Consider the following 16317-nt stretch of genomic DNA (forward strand, 5'->3'; position numbering starts at 1 on the left):
CTGTTATTTTGAGGTACTAAGTGAGACCTTGAGCAAGTTAAAGTTGAAGAAGTTGGACAGCTACTTGGGAAGACACCAAAGGGGATAGAGTAAAAATAAATGGCAGAAAGTAATACTATTGGGGTCCAAAGGAGCACAGCAAAGAACCTTTAGTACCTTCTCTACAGTGTGCTTGCATGGCACTAATTGAGTGGTACCCCCTTTGAAATCCACTGCATAGGGAAGTATAGACATCATAAATTTTTGCTGATAGGATGCTCCTGTTCACAGTTTCTTAAATGAACATTAGAAAACTAAAAGAGTATAGAATTACAGTGTGTTTTGAGGGCAGAATTTATATTTTTGTGACCACTTTTATGATTTGAATCATTTGACCAGGATGATCTGGTATCTTTTGATAAAGGGGTTAAACAGTCATGAATTAAGGGTAAATAACAACCTGTTTGAAAATACAGTACTAGAAGTTTCAAGGGAAGGATAATTCTAGTTTCAAGGCGGGGGGGATATGGCATGATATCCGAAGTGACCCATATCTTAAGATAGTGATACGCAGGTGCATTTCATAAATAATTGCCAAAAAAAGTATGGATAAGTTTCTTGGTAAAGTAATCCTCCATGATTTTTCAGGAAGTTGGTTACCAGCACGGTAAAACTTACTTCAGCGGTATGATTAAGGGTGGGCGCACTGTCGAGAGTATTTATCAGTTAAGTGCCTCGTGTACAGGGGATCGCTGGCAGGGGCAAAAAGTATGCTTAGACTCGTCACCAGCAAACTTCACGGACTTGGCCCAGATTGTTTGTACTGTGAAAAAGCCGACTGCTAACACAGTCTTGGAAGGTAGGTTGTACATGAAATTGGAATGTGTCAGTGACTGAATGTGTGAGGTGATAAACCAACAATGAGTTCCATGATGTATGGTTTAAATATGGCAAATCTTGCACATACAAAGTACACATTATATCAAGCACTTCTTCCAGTTAGAAATGCAGTGTTCATCGTAATTATTTTCCATGGTCATGAAATATGTCATCAAAATACTGTCTTTCTTTCGTTGAGAGAAAAAAACCTTATGTTTAATTACACAAAAACTTTTCATACAAATTCATGAGTCTTAAATATATTTATTTTTGTATCCCATTGTTCCATGGTTCACTGTTTTTATCTACCAGATAGGTAGTCTCACCTCACAAGTACTATTGGGATCCTCGATTGCCACACTCCATGGAAACTGTACACAAGACATTGAGATCCTTAGGGCTGGAAGGAGTACACTTCAGTAGCTGTTGCAAAGGATAAGGTTCTCTGTCAAAGGTAGACATAATTAAAGGCATCGCAGTGCACACAAAACACAATCACACTACTATAAAACACGCATTACTGGCAAAACAGCAATCAAAATGCACAAATAAGTCATAAGTACACAAGACAAAAAACTGTATGACACATCTCTGGGAAGTGATTAGTAATAAGATGTACACCTACCCCTTGTTGCAGTACAGTACATAAAAAGGGAAAAAAAGTGGGTAGCACAGAGGAGCTTTCATTTTCAAGCACTAGAGGATTAACAGATACTGTACTTAGAAACAGTAGTGGAATAACATCAAGAAAATCGTGAAATTAAACAAAATGCAGAAATTACAAAATGGATGAAGCAAACACTGCAGTATAAAGCTAAATTCTCACATTAATCAAAAGTTACTGGCTTTGGAGAGACGAGCGAAAGCACGTCTTCCTGTGAGGGCGGTAAAGAATAAACTGAGGTGTCATTCCTTTGATGCATATGTGAAGGAACTTGACAGTTGCCACCTAGGCCTGTCAGCATACCTTGTTGCCACCAATTCCTTGTTTGTTATTTTTACCAGTTTCCATCTGACGCTAGAAGAATTATCCATAAGTTAAGACCCAGGTTTGTTCTGCATATGAACAAAGTTCAGTTATGCATAAGTAGCTACGTCACGTGAAGATGGCAGTCCAAGAGATAGTACCAAGTCAAAAAGGTTTTCGTTAGCTGAATTGTAATGAGCATGATGAACATTTAGTCAGTAATGATTGCAGATACAGCAGTCATCTGCAAAGCAAATACCTGCAGAAATGGGAAAAGAGCTTTTACTATTACTGCAGTTCACAAAAATGAAAGTGACATAAAACGTACCTAAAGATCAAGATGTCTTGTGCATGGTGAGGCAAACTTCTCTCCGGCAGACAAAAATGAGTGAATATGGGAACATTTGGGACACAAATATATCCATATGTATGATTAATGGGTTTTTATGAAACAAATTTATTTTAATTAAGTTGTACACTCAAGTGGAAATTACTTAGATTAGTGACTGATTCAAAGGTATTAATTATGGAAAATCAAAAGGTTTTCGCCGGGTTTCAGTAGATTTACGGACAACTCCACCACTTCAATTTTTCCATTTTCTATCAAAGAACTTAGACTTGAAAAAAAAAACTTTTTGTAGTTTGGACAATATTGTATTTAGCAATCTTTCCCAAGTTCATTTTCATTAAATGTTATGCTCCTTCATCCAGCCATCATAACTTATATTTCTATTAACCCAGTGAAAGCACTTATGACTGTCAAGGACTGCAAAAGGTAAGAGATTATCACCTCAGTGAATGTTAGAATCTACAGTGCTTAATGAGTATCTGCACTGGGATGACCGTATGCTGCATTCAGGTAGATGGAATGATTAGACAATGCATGAGGAAGCAGCAGCACCTCTTTCAACACTCCCTCTGTCCTCTTTCAGATTCGTCTACAGAGTATGAAGATGATGGTGGTGGCTATGCATCTGAGCCCAACACAAACACAGAATTCTTCAATCAGGTGCATACTTCCTTCTGTAGTTTAGTTTTATGTTATCGTGGGTTATTTGCGGGAATGTTCTCTGATCTTTAGATTTTCCCTGTGTTCTTAGAGGAAAACTTATTTATTTTTGTACTTACTCCTTGTTGTATTGTACAGTATTGAACGTTGTTAGTTTTATGACCAGAAAGTAAGCATCCTTGTTTTAGAATGTTTAGTGAAAATACCTTTTTATTGTTTGTGATTTATTATAGTTGAATGTAGAAATTACTGTAATTTTCAGTATTGTCAGCGATAGCAGTGAGCAATATTTCCAGGTGTTTTTATGTGAATTTTTTTGCAGAGAGGAACTTTGAAAAGTTCTCTTTTATTAGTAAACATTGTCTTGACGGTTAACTGATCTCCTCTTACACAAATTGAATATACTGTACTTTAATGATACCTTCTAGTCTGCGCATATGTTGTCACTGGAGTACACGTGTATCATCACTTGTTTGTAGTAGTATGTAGAAATGATTGCAGTAGTTTACAATATGCGATAGCATGTAGCACAATCAAGTCACTGTATCCAGAACTGTTTAGTTTTACAACTAAAAACAATCATTTCCTGTAGCAAGTATGTTCTCTTTCTATTTTGCATAATTTATATCAAATTTCATTTTCAGACTATTTTTCAGGTGTGCTATTAGTAACCACCTTCTGGAATACTGTATACTGTAGTATGTATGTATATTGCTTGGGGCCAGTAACCTCATCCCAGAAATCGGTGCATATAGACTTGCAACAGACCCTAGAAGTCTGGCGCGAGTGGCTGTGAATCACAGTGAGACCTGAGTAGCCAGCAGAGTGATAGGTCTAGTGATGTTGCTGAAAATAGGTTCTGGTAAATTAGTTAAACTGTTAATCCTTGTTTTATCCAAGAAATAATGGACCTCTCTCATAAGTGAGGAATACTATGCATAATTTTTATTGAGAATTTACTCTTTCAGGTGAAATATATATACTGTAGTTTAGAAATTGGTTAAGTATTTTTATGTTATGTGGTTAAGTGGAATGCAGTAACAATGATATTGTTGTTTGTTGGCCCTCAAGGGATTGTTAACATTTTATTTTTCATTGCACCCAGTGTGCCCATGCAAATACAAACTCTGATATTCTACTATGAGAAGGGAGGCTGTAGATGAGTGGAAATTTGGGATACTAGTGATGGTTGGTTACTTTGAGAGTGGGCTGCCATATGGAATAACAACCTTGCTTTGTGCAGCTTTCAGTTTTTCAAATTGACTTCCTGTATGAAAAATTATGCTTCCACCTAGAAAGTATACCATCATTTTAGTAACTTTTTTATCCTTTTCCCTCCATCTTCATCTCCTGGTGTTGAATGAGAGTAATGTTATTCATATATCTTGGGTCTCCCAAGTTTTAATAGCTGCTTCTGTTGTTAAGCCATAATGATTAAGATGTGGTGCCTCTTCCTTGTCCAAGTTTTGATAGCAACTAAAATCCTCAACTCCAAGTTACATTTACCCCAAAGATGGGCACTTTCATCATTGCACCTCAAGTGGTGCAGTGTGATCGTTACTAACGTTGTTTGCAGTGTCTCTTCAGCCCCTACATGTACCCACTTTTTAGCCTTTTACTTTATCGCTGTTCCCACTTTCTTCCATCTTGCTGTCCAATCACTCCAGCTTCCTCTTTTCACTCTCTTAGGTGCTGAATGGCTGGAAGAGTCCCAGTGCTTCGGTTTATAGGCACATTTTCATAAATCCAATCCACGTTGCATTTGTTGCCATCTCTTTGAGGCTGGGCAACTTCATGAAAAGTTTTGATAGATCTTATCCCTCTCAGGATTTCTAAGAGACTCGGTTAAAGGCTTCAGATAATGAACTGTTGAAGAGGGGAAGCCCGGACTCCTAGATACAGTCTACTGTTATATGGACTCTTCCCGTTCATGGGAATGCCTCAGTGACCAGCAACAGAAGTGGCAGTACCCAGTAAAACAGGACAGGAATTAATATCTCTGAAAGTTCTGATGATAGGCGGTTGAATGAAAACAGAGATTGTGGAGCATGTGGAGGGTTAAAGCTTACACACCAACACACTTGATCTGAAAGAAAAGAACAGATGTCGGTAAATACAGTATAGAAGCATTAGGATTCATAGAGAACTTTTGAACAGCATCTCAGATTTAATACTTTCTAGCTAACAAGATCACTAACTCTAAAGTCATTACAGCTAAGAATTGGTACACAGTTTATAATAGTGCATCAGGCAACTTAGGCTAATTTGACCGACATGAACAAGTAAAAACAGTGGAAGTATATTTTGAGTAATTATGGAACAGTGGGAGGCCAACATCAGGAAATTTGATAAAATTACCTCCTCTTGGATTTCAACAGACATGACTACAGTAATATTAAGACCAGTTCTTGAGTAACCATCCTAATGTAGATTCTTCTACTTGTGCATTCCCTCCATTGAATCATCAAAATACAGACTGCCATTACCCGACATATTGAGAGTTAATATTGAATAATTTAATGTATGATGATAAAGCTGTAAAAAGATCACTATTGTCGGTATCTAGAAGGAGGCTATATGTCAGCTTTCTAGGTAGTGGCTACCTCAGTCATCCCACATGGAATGACAGGCTATTAGAATGATAAAATTATCAGATTGTGAATGAACAGTATACCTGCACGCAATATTTAAATTTCCATAAGGTGAACATGGGGATCCCTTTGCAAATCAAGAAGTTTGTCTGTGTTAATCTCCAGGTCCCATAGTTTAATGTTTTTACACTACACAATATACACTTACATGAAACTGATCATGCCCTCTTTGAGTCTCATATAGTGGCTATACTTACATTTCATGAGAAAAGCACGTGGTTTTTGGTGAATGTGAACAGTACTTGTTATTTTCTTTTGTACATGAATGCTATCTAATTTAAAAAACTGATAAGTGTTGATTCCATTTTCCAGTGTAGTTAGACTAAGATCTGAATGTATCTGAAAAATTTTCATATCTGAATGTATCACACTTTCCTTCCAGGTATCCGAAGAGCTCAGCGAAGTCCGTAGAAAGCATTCCGGCTACTTGTCGGATAACGACATCATAGAACTCTCCTACGACCACGAACCTGAAAATGAGGCTGACGAAGGGGACAACGAAGAAGAGGAAGATGAGAAACCGTGATGCTTTGAACCATCTGGGGAGTGATTACATCTTAGGAGAGTTGTTTGCGCAGAGGTTTCTTATGTGTGCGCAGAAGTTTTCGAGAATTTGATGTTTTGTTTTTACCGGTGATGCACAGCAGTATTCTTCTTTGCTGCACTGTTTTTTTCTGTTAAATATACCACTTTAGTCATAAGTCATATTATTTAAACAAAAAATTTGTATAGTGTTTATTGATTTTCTGAAAATTTTGGTAATTTTCGAATGATTGAGAATGTGCCAAAGCGTACTGTTACAAATTTTGTTACCGTTTCAAATTTTGTTACTGTTTCAAACGCCAGTGTTTTAATTATTATGAAATGCTTAATAGTAGGGAAAGGTTTTTCGTTTATAAGAATCTGCATTATAGTCTGTAACCAGTAAAAGGAATAGAAGAAAAGTTTGAGGAATTATTTTAATGTGTACATTCAGGGATGTTTATTTCATAAAGGACTTTTTTCAGTTTATTCATGTAGTAATAATTTTGCAACACTGTAAAAGGCATGCATCACAGGTTACACTCGCACCAAATCATACATAGTTTGAAAGTTTGACATTTTACTTAACTGCAAGATGGTCTGGCTGATAAATGTTTGCATACTCAGGTAGTATATGTTTGCCAGACCTTCTTCCACTTTTATATTCTCTTGTGAAACTGTCGGTAGTGACATTTCATCAACCTTTCTAGATCTTCATATAAACAGGCAGGTTTCCAGTAGTATAAGGAGGTTAATATAATTTTATTCTGATGCAAGATATAAGAGCCAGCAGTTTCTGACACACTTTCATTCATCGCTACAAGAGCAATAAAGTTGAAACCGTTGTACTGTGTTTATTGTGAAGAAGAGTTTTGTTTTTTTTTCCACAACATGTTTATTGTGAAGAGGAGTCTTCTTTTTTTTTTTCTCCCACAACATAAATTATTTCACTCCAGCATCTTCACAAGTTGCAGCAATAACACCTTGTTTGTTGTTTGTTCCCTAAAGCATTTGTGGTTTGTGCTGTAGGGTTGGCTATTCTGCCCCTACACACTAATCATAAGGCACGTATAGCGTGACTGTGGGCAAAATTTCGTCAGGAATCTCAGGGTACAGAATGAAAATCCAATCTCAACTGAGAGACTTAATTTTTTTGAGGTCTGAGAAGAGAAGTCATACTTAAATTTATATCAATTAAAAAGATACTTGAAAGGAATGCAGTAACATGTTTATAATTGGCTGCACTTTCTTATTCCTATGTTGTGTGACGCTTCAAGACATCTGCTGTAGTGTTTCATTGCTACAAAATACTTTTGTTTCCTTCCCAGCTTGTTCCTGTGTGGATTCCGTTTTGATAGTTTCATTAATCCACTTACACATTTTCTCCCTTTTGCATCATGGAGATGGTATTTTTCTATACAAATAAGTAAGGGAAGAATCTCATCAGTCATATTAACCTCTTAGAACTTTTTGTGATTATTGTTGACTTTGAAGCAAACTACTGTTGTTGTTAGTGTTTGTTAAACTCTTTTTGAACAATCTATGTTACAGGCTCATTGTTAATTAGTGTTTTTGTGCAACTTTTTTCTCCTATCTGGGTGTGAGCGTGTGTGTGTGCGTGAATATGTAGGTGCTGTATGAGAGACTACTAGTGAATGAAATAGTGTGTGTAGTCCTACTTACAAGTTAATTCACCAACATGATTCAGGAGAGATCTTATCAAAGAAATTGGATAATATAGTTCCTAGTACATTAAATGGAAATGAATTCAGTTACAGATATTTATTGGTATGTGAGTAGGGCTTCTATTTCATTTTAACATTAGTGGAATAGGAGTCATATTTTCATACACATTTTCTGAACAGGTAAGGGGAAGAACAGTTACCACTTCTGGAGTGATGCCACACCAGAAAAACAATGATCATTCTCCTGGGGTGAGAATTATAAGAATGGTCATGGGAAAATGGTGGAGTTTACTGCTGATGATAAAGCTTATTTTTTAACCTAGAAATTGCTTTATACAACCTTTAGGTCGAGCACAGAGCAGTCATATTTTTTTTTGTTTGTGCTCTCAATCTTTTTGCACATTATTATAGACAGTGCACAATTTTTTTTTTATTTTCCATTTTCAAAAACTGTGAATCATTAGTCCTAAGGAACGGTTGACTGTATGACCAAAATTGTCAAGTGTCACTCAAGAAAGCACAGATGGTTTTCTTGCCGTGTTACACTGATCATAAAATGCAGTACAAGCTGAAAGACGTCGGAGACTGATTCGTAAGATTTTTTTTCGGAGGACTGATAAATCTGAAGAGTGGAAACTGGTCTTCTGTAGGTTTAGTAAATTCACTTTTATAAAGCATATCATGACAGTGTTTAGCTTGAGGGATGTTTAATACATTGCTATCGTTTGCTTTTGAGGCATTAACACTGTTGTTAGCTTTTTCGGGTATTTTATTTTGACGTGTATGAGTGGTTGCTATTCTGGTTCATAGCTGATAGATATTTAGAAGGTTGGTTCAGTTCTGGAATTTTAGAGTGAGGATTACTTTCGATAGATAATCGTTTAGTGTTGAGAGATTTGCTACGTGACGGCTTGTCAGCTTGAAGTAGGTACCACTGTCTTAAGGAGTTCAGTTTACCATCTTCACTCTAGTTTTGTAACCAAGTGATATATATATAGTCTCTAGCAGTTTTATAGAACGCAAAGATAGTGAAGTGTATATTGCTCTATAGCATTAAGAGGGTGTACATTATTTGGTTGTTTTCAGACACTGTATTGCAGTTTAGCCATATGTTATATTGCGTAGTATACTGCAAAAATTTTACTGGACTTTTCTTCCACTTTTAGCCCACTACTGTATTGGAGAATTGCCAACTCTGACTTTCTTTTTCAATACGCTGTGAAAAGTAACATTTGGGAAGCTGTAAATAGATCATAAAATGAGATGATTACGAAGACTGTCGTTCATTCTAAATTTAGGGTTAAGAATTGTGATTCATATATATTTTTGTCAAAAAAAAAAAATGTATTTTAAGTATTCATGATTTGAATAATATTATTTTGTTGTTGTTGTTGTAAGTTATACCTCAAGGAGCCATTGAAATACCTCCTGAACACAATGCAATTTTTCTACTTTTGGCATTTAAGATGCACAAGAATGTCATATTTGATTGGTTTTATGATTTTTAGTTGTATATTGACATACCGTAGGACGAGAAGGATTGTAGATGACGCTGTACGCAGCAGAGTACAGAAGATAGCATAGGGAACAGTACAGTAGTTATTTGTACAGTAATATGTAATTTGTTATAACCCTTGTTGTTTAACAAATTCCCTGCAGGATGTACAAAAGAAAATATATATTATTTAGTATACAGAATAGTATTGTAATTATTCTTGCACAAGAGTGGGTCTTTGTACAGGGTATAGAATTCAAAAAAAAAAAAAAAAAACTTTCTGTTCTTTTGGGCAGAATTTGTAAGATATTTTCCATACTTGGTTGCTAATAAAGTGAATAGTGGATTGAAACAATAAGCTTTTTTTTTGTACCCTGTTCATAAGTCTTAGAATCATGCAAGTTTTAGCATTACGACTTTAGTACGGGACTTGCAAGTCCCTACCACGTATTTTTCCAAAGTACACCATCTAATTTAGTTCTACGGCACTAAATGCCATGAAACGTTGATGCCTTCCTGTTATATGCTTTTCTATTTTGCCACTACATGGTTAATAAATGTTACAATGATTAATGTAAAGTGTAACTAAAATACTGTCACAAGTAATATTGACTTGCCGTTGTAACTAGTGATTTGGTACTTGCAACCCATACCAATAATGCATGTTTTTGCTCAATTCAGTTGTTGAGTTCCCTTGAGAGTTTCATTCCAGAATCTTTGGTTCTGATGCCTAGTAGTGGTTCCTGTATCTATAACCTTATTATCTAGCTAAGTGACCCTTAATTGCTCATGTTTTCTATACTACATTTAACTCTTTCATCAACCTGTTGGGAACCAGAACTATCTTTCAACAGCAAATTTATGTGAACGTGAATAATATTTTGATGACTAACAGAATGAGAAGAAAGTTAGATGCAAAACTAGGGTGCCTAACATGAGGGAAAATAGTGTAACTTACTAGTAATGTTGGGTGGCTGGGGTTCTAACATCCCAAAGACCGGGGGGTCACTGATAATTCTGACAATAGTAATCGAATCAAATACTACTAGAGCAAGCCTTTAAATGGGATATAACCCTTTCCCTTAAAGTATGGGATATTTGATGAGGGTTCTACTTGACACAATTAAAATCTAAATGGAAATAATTTTTTTCCTGAATGCTTACAACCATGTCCTTGACTGATTCCTCTGTACACTGCCTTCCTGCAAAGAATAAAAAGATAAAATGTGTAAAACTCTATGAATTAAAACTAAACGACTTAATACATTCTGAAAAGCTCTTTGAGTTGAAAGTTAGTCATGATTTGGAGCAATGGAAACAAAATCAATGTATCTCCAACAAAATGAGAAAACTTGCCATCAATATGCTTGTTATGAATGTCTCCAAGATATAGCATTTACTGGTAAAACATGACTTAAAAATTTAACAATGTTCAGGCCACTGTGGACTGTGAGTAAAGAAAGGTTGAAGAACTCTTTATGTACTGTATACATGTTACACATTATAAAAAGCCAGTGGTTTCTTCAATGAAGTGTGGAGGAAAGGATCGAAATTGAAATATGATAAAACAAACAGCTTCCTGTGTTTCAAAAACATCAAAAGATTGAACATTCATTCTAGAATTTCAACATTTTAAAATTTATTCTCACACCCATTCTCAAAGAGCCTGTTAATTAGGTAGCTAGTAATTAAATCCCTAGGCATTAACTATCTCATTATTTGTGTAGTCTGGACCATCAACTAAAAAAATCTGCAAGACTGGGAGGCTGGAACTTTGTATTATAAGTAATAAGTTCCAAAACATACTCATTGTTTATAATTTTTGCTCAAATCACTACTTCGGTAGGAAGGACAGAAGCTGCTGAATACCTCATGAATGACTAATTGGAACCTACAGGACCTATGAGAAAACTCTTGGGACTGAGAGTACATACGCCAGTTTCCATGAGAACTTGATCTCCAAGTTCTCATGGAACTGGCATGCATGAGGCTAACACAGAGCTTCCTTCCACCTTGGAAGTTCCCAAGGAATGTCTACTAATAGATCAGAAGATTGGGAAGGCCATTCCAAAACAATGACAATCTCACAAACTTTTGACGTGGAGATCTTCGCAAGGTCTACAGTGCACAGTTGTTGCCAGGGGCTGTTCTGACAACCCTCTTAGTAGAACCATCTCCTTCAGTAGAAAGATCAATCATGGCAGTTAAAGAGTGGGGATATAGTAGCTTCTTCCCCCTGTAGTGGGGGGTAGCACTGTCAGTGCACCTCACGTGGTGTACTGTAGGCATTATTTAAGGTTCTTTGCAGCATCCCTTCAGCCCACAGCTGCAACCCCTTTCATTCTCTTTCTTCCATCTTACTTTCCACCCTCTCCTAACAATTGTTTCACAGTGCAACTACAAGGTTTTCCTCGTTACGCCTTTCAAACCTTTTTGCTCTCAATATCCCTCATAGGTCCCAGCACTTGGCCTAAATTCATATTCCAGTTCTAATCCCAAGACATAAGGAGCATAGTAGCAGGTGCTGTCGACACAACCCTCTTACTGGAACCATCTCCTTCAATAGAAAGGTGAATCATGACAGCCAAAGAATGGGGCCACAACAGGTTCTGCTAAGCGCAGATTTAGAATCCTGTCCTGCTTGCCTAATGCATCCAAAAGTGCACCTTTCGTTTGGGAGGAAGGCCCCTTGGCCACTGACCAAACCGTCTTTGATAAACCAGCGGCCTTTCGTCCAAACTAGGAATGCTTACAAGTTGTACGCCTTCCCCCACAGGTGACCTTGAGATAGCTGCAATACAAGGTAAGCTCATTCTGCCCTTCAGCTGAAGCTTTGCAATCAGGCAGCAGTGACTGAGTCAATGTGCTCCACCTAAAGCCCTAGGAGAATGTTCTTAGCCAGACAGCCACATACTGCAATAGTACTACGTGTAAAGCAATTCCCACAGAGACCCTAAAGAGAAAGCTATGCTCAAGGTAAGGAAGGTGTAATAGCACTATTTATTGTTCTGGCTGTAACTTTAAGGCACAAAGCAAGGGCGTTTCTATTACTGAGATGGTATGAACACTCGACCCAGGTTTCTCCATTTCTCGGATTTAGCATTTCTTGCAGTAAGAGGTTCAACCAAACTTCTCAGGTCAGTGAATTTGAAGTTAGTACAAACATCTCAACTTCGGGAATGAAAACTGGTATTACACTTCGACAGAATTTGTTGCGTTAAAGTTCATTTACGAAAATCTTCAACATTTTACAGTGTAAGGGAAAAATTACGTACATCTGCCAGAAGTATTATCAATACTCAGTAAAAAATTGTAAACAGTTCAGTACACTGCCAAATAACTGTATATCTGAAGCACAAAAACATGAGAGAGAGAGAGAGAGAGAGAGAGAGAGAGAGAGAGAGAGAGAGAGAGAGAGAGAGAGAGAGTAAAAAACTGTAAACAGTTCACTGCATTTTCAAATAACTGTATATCTGAAGCATAAAAAAAAAAAAGAGAGAGAGAGAGAGAGAGAGAGAGAGAGAGAGAGAGAGAGAGAGAGAGAGAGAGAGAGAGGGGGGGGGGAGGGCCAAAGTAACCTACATTTCGGAGTAATGAGTAACTATGTATTGCAAGACGAAGAGGGCTGTCGGACTGTCGAAATGTCTACAGCTGTTGCATCCGCAAATGATTAAATGTCAAGAAGAAGTTGCCATTAGCAAACAAATCATTGCTCACTCATGCAAGAAAGTCGAAAGCAGGGTCTTGTAGTGCAATGCTCCAGATATAATGATTGGGTTTATCTTCAAGAATTATATAAAAAAAAACACTGACATTAACTATCCTTGTCAACGCACAAGAACGAAAAAAGAAAACTCGAATTTTATGAATAGGTTTTGACATTCATGCACATATACGCTGTGTGTGTGTGTGTATACTCATGAATACGAGTTGTTTGAACTCCAAAACTTGTGTATATTAAATACTAAACACTTAAATTTATTATACCTAATCACGTAATCTAATAGCATTCGTTATTACAAGAAAAACTTAAACCTAATGGCGTTCGTAACTGCACGAAAACATTCGAATCTGACAGCGTTCGCAACTGCATGAAAAATGTCCGTAAGTAAATGAATGTATTAAATTTGCACATTTCACCGTTAACACCACTTACCTCCATCACTTAAGTAATGCTACGTAAACTACTTCCTTTGTCATAATCCATTAAGGGAAAAGTATTCGCCATTTAGAGACAGCACCCTCATTGTTCTTGGTTACGGGAGTAAAATCTCCAGCAATTCTCCTCATGGAAGACACGGCGCCATTATCTCCTATTCTCAGTCTTCCCGTCATAATTTACTCCGTAATAAGCTCTGCAATGGTACATGGTTTGTCTCTCTCTCTCTCTCTCTCTCTCTCTCTCTCTCTCTCTCTCGTAGACGATAGTCTCATGGAATCTACGTAGCTGGCCGTCACATGTCGATATGGTGATCTCCCGAGGATATAAATGCAAAGATAAAAGTCAGAGATAGTCTCTCTCTCTCTCTCTCTCTCTCTCTCTCTCTCTCTCTCTCTCTCTCTGTTAAGCTAGGTTTAGGCAAAATGGATCGATAGGCCTACAAAAATGAACAATTATCGACGATGACGAAAGGTGAATAAAAGCCACAAAGGATATTATATATATATACATATATATACTGTATATATACATTTACAAGCTTAGAAAACTATAATATGATATGCAAATTAGAGTGGGTCCATCCCTCACCAAAAAGGAGAAAGGGTCAGAGAAAATAGGATGGAAACGTCACAAAGGAAATGGATGGATATGAATAATTTATTCTTTTTTTTCTCTCTCTCTGGATGAAGCATATTTGCCCTTTTAAAAAAGACAATCTTGATACCGTATTGTTATTCTAAATGGAGTTGGTGATATTACGGTTGGCGAGCATTCTTTTAGCTTATGTGTAGGCTACTTAAGAGGCAGGTTCATTTGCATATCATACATAATTATGTATATATATATATATATATATATATATATATATATATATATATATATATATATATATATATATATATATATATATATATATATAACCACACACAATCCCGCCATTATTTTCTGTTCATATACATTCGGTCGCATGGAAAACTGCAAGACAAGATTTCGAGAAGAGAGAGAGAGAGAGAGAGAGAGAGAGAGACATTTAAGATATGGACAAAAGTACGGTGATTCTACAGAATGGAAGGGAGGTGAATGTCCTTCGGACGAGCAACTTTTTTTTCTGAGCCTGCGGCAAAAAAATTAGGCCGAGAGGTTTTCTGTGACGTCACAGTCTGACCTACTCAATAAAGGACATTATTTTTGACGTATTACATTTTTTTTGATCGATGAGGTAGTTTTCTAATTGAGAGTGATTTTTCTCTTTGATAAGTGGCATCTAAACATAGTTTCCCGATATTCGTACAAAGAAGAAGAAAGATGGAAGACGACTTCTAGGCGTATCTCTAGACCTTGTCACCTATCTCTTCAGTCATGTCTGCTAACGCCATTTCGCGCAAACCTCTTACCAAAAACTGAAAAAAAAACCAATAAAAAACTTCATTCTAGAAAAAATTACAGCAAAGGATGACATAGCGGAATTTCACGTGAACAGCGGGAGAATTTCCAGCAGTATATGAAGCGGTCGACTACTAAACTCCATCGTGTCTGGAGAGCCCTAACTAGACGCACGGAGCGTTAATTTGCTAAGTGGCCATGACATGAAGCTTTGTCGTGCAAGGGGGAGGGGGTAGGGGTGGAGATGATGGATGGGAAAGGGGATGGGAGGTGTAAGGGTAGATAGGAGAAGAGAAGAGAGAGAGGGAGAGGAGGGGGTAGGGAGGAGAGAGAGAGCCTAGCGTGTTGCGTAAACTGACCGGGGGAGCTCACTTTCTCTTTTCTACCATGATGAAGCCGGCATATAGGGCAGTAAACTCCTTATCTTGCGATATAAGGAGAGAGAGAGAGAGAGAGGTTTATAAATCAAGTATTTCTCCATCTTTGGCGGTCTTGGCTTGAACGTGAAATGACAGACATCGCCAGAGAACAATTTCTCAGCAAACGGCAACCGCCGCGTTTAATGAGCTCAAAGGAAATAAAAAAGGTCGGAGGTGTTGCGTAAAAGCGGCAATAAAAGAGCGAGGAAAGTAGGTTAATGGGAAAACAGAGAGAGAGAGAGAGAGAGAGAGAGAGAGAGAGAGAGAGAGAGAGAGAGAGAGAGAGAGAGAATAGATATACGCCGTAATGATAAGAAAATTGAGGATGTGAAGATGAATTTAAAGTCTTTCTTTTCGTTAGTCGTTGGGGGGGGACTTTCGTTCGTTACAACAGAAGACAAAATAGCTAAGTAATGGGACATACAGGGGTGTGTATGGGTGTGTGCATGCGCGCGCGCGTGAGAGAGAAAAAGTTGCGCAGCATGAGACGAACTCCGCTGCATTTAAAAGGTTTTTAGTCACTCATTTTCATTTGCAACTGAGTACAAACAAGAGGATAAACCAGCCACTACTTTCTCCCTAGACCCAATATCGCTTCCAGTAGAAACGGTTCATGAGAGAGAGAGAGAGAGAGAGAGAGAGAGACTAAGATCAGTAATATGACGAATATACACAAGAGCGTTTCCGCTTGGGGCCAACTGTCCAGCAAAAAGTCCCAAGACGAGTCTCGAATGCCTTATGCCAATCACACCGGTTTCTGCGCAAGCGCCCAAGTCCAGCCACGGAGTGTTATGGCGAGAATTGATGATCTGGATAAGATTTCCATTTAAGGAAAGTTACAACGGAGCAGTTTCTCCTCGATTATGGGGGGGAGGGGGGGAGTTATCTAAAGCTACGAAAATACTGGGCAGGGATTCATAAATAATGAGAAAAAGAGAGAGAGAAGATTATAGGTAAGTCTACCGTTGGAGTAATTTTGGTTATCAACTTCTCAGCCTTTTAGAAATACGTCTGATTCTGCAACCACAACAAAAACAGCATTGGCAACAAATACAAGTGTTAGTAATGTCTGCAACAACAGAACAACAACAACAACAAGAATCTTTGTACAAAAAAAAAAAAACAACTCATGGTGACCCGTTTTCGAAATCCCAAAAATAACGACC

General features: G+C 37.5%; 1 protein-coding gene and 1 long non-coding RNA gene across 4 annotated transcripts in view; one reads left to right on the forward strand and one right to left on the reverse strand.

Annotated features, from left to right (window-relative positions):
* The window catches only part of sws (patatin like phospholipase domain containing sws), a 46985-nt gene extending 37446 nt beyond the window's left edge, over positions 1-9539 (forward strand). For 2 of the 3 annotated variants that reach the window (XM_067092170.1, XM_067092171.1), the window contains exons 20-22: positions 628-838; positions 2758-2834; positions 5868-9539. In XM_067092170.1, the coding sequence (XP_066948271.1) occupies positions 628-838; positions 2758-2834; positions 5868-6011 (432 nt within the window). In that variant the 3' untranslated portion in view covers positions 6012-9539. The remainder of the gene's footprint in view (positions 1-627; positions 839-2757; positions 2835-5867) is intronic. The other variant, XM_067092172.1, reaches the window with a different exon arrangement.
* The window catches only part of LOC136831574 (uncharacterized), a 45553-nt gene continuing 30070 nt past the window's right edge, over positions 835-16317 (reverse strand). Inside the window, exons 2-3 of the long non-coding RNA XR_010850932.1 lie at positions 10352-10389; positions 835-4920 (exon numbers count right to left, since the gene is read on the reverse strand). This is a non-coding gene — a long non-coding RNA (uncharacterized lncRNA). The remainder of the gene's footprint in view (positions 4921-10351; positions 10390-16317) is intronic.

Source organism: Macrobrachium rosenbergii, chromosome 48, assembly GCF_040412425.1.
Source record: "Macrobrachium rosenbergii isolate ZJJX-2024 chromosome 48, ASM4041242v1, whole genome shotgun sequence".
Lineage (NCBI taxonomy): Eukaryota > Metazoa > Arthropoda > Malacostraca > Decapoda > Palaemonidae > Macrobrachium > Macrobrachium rosenbergii.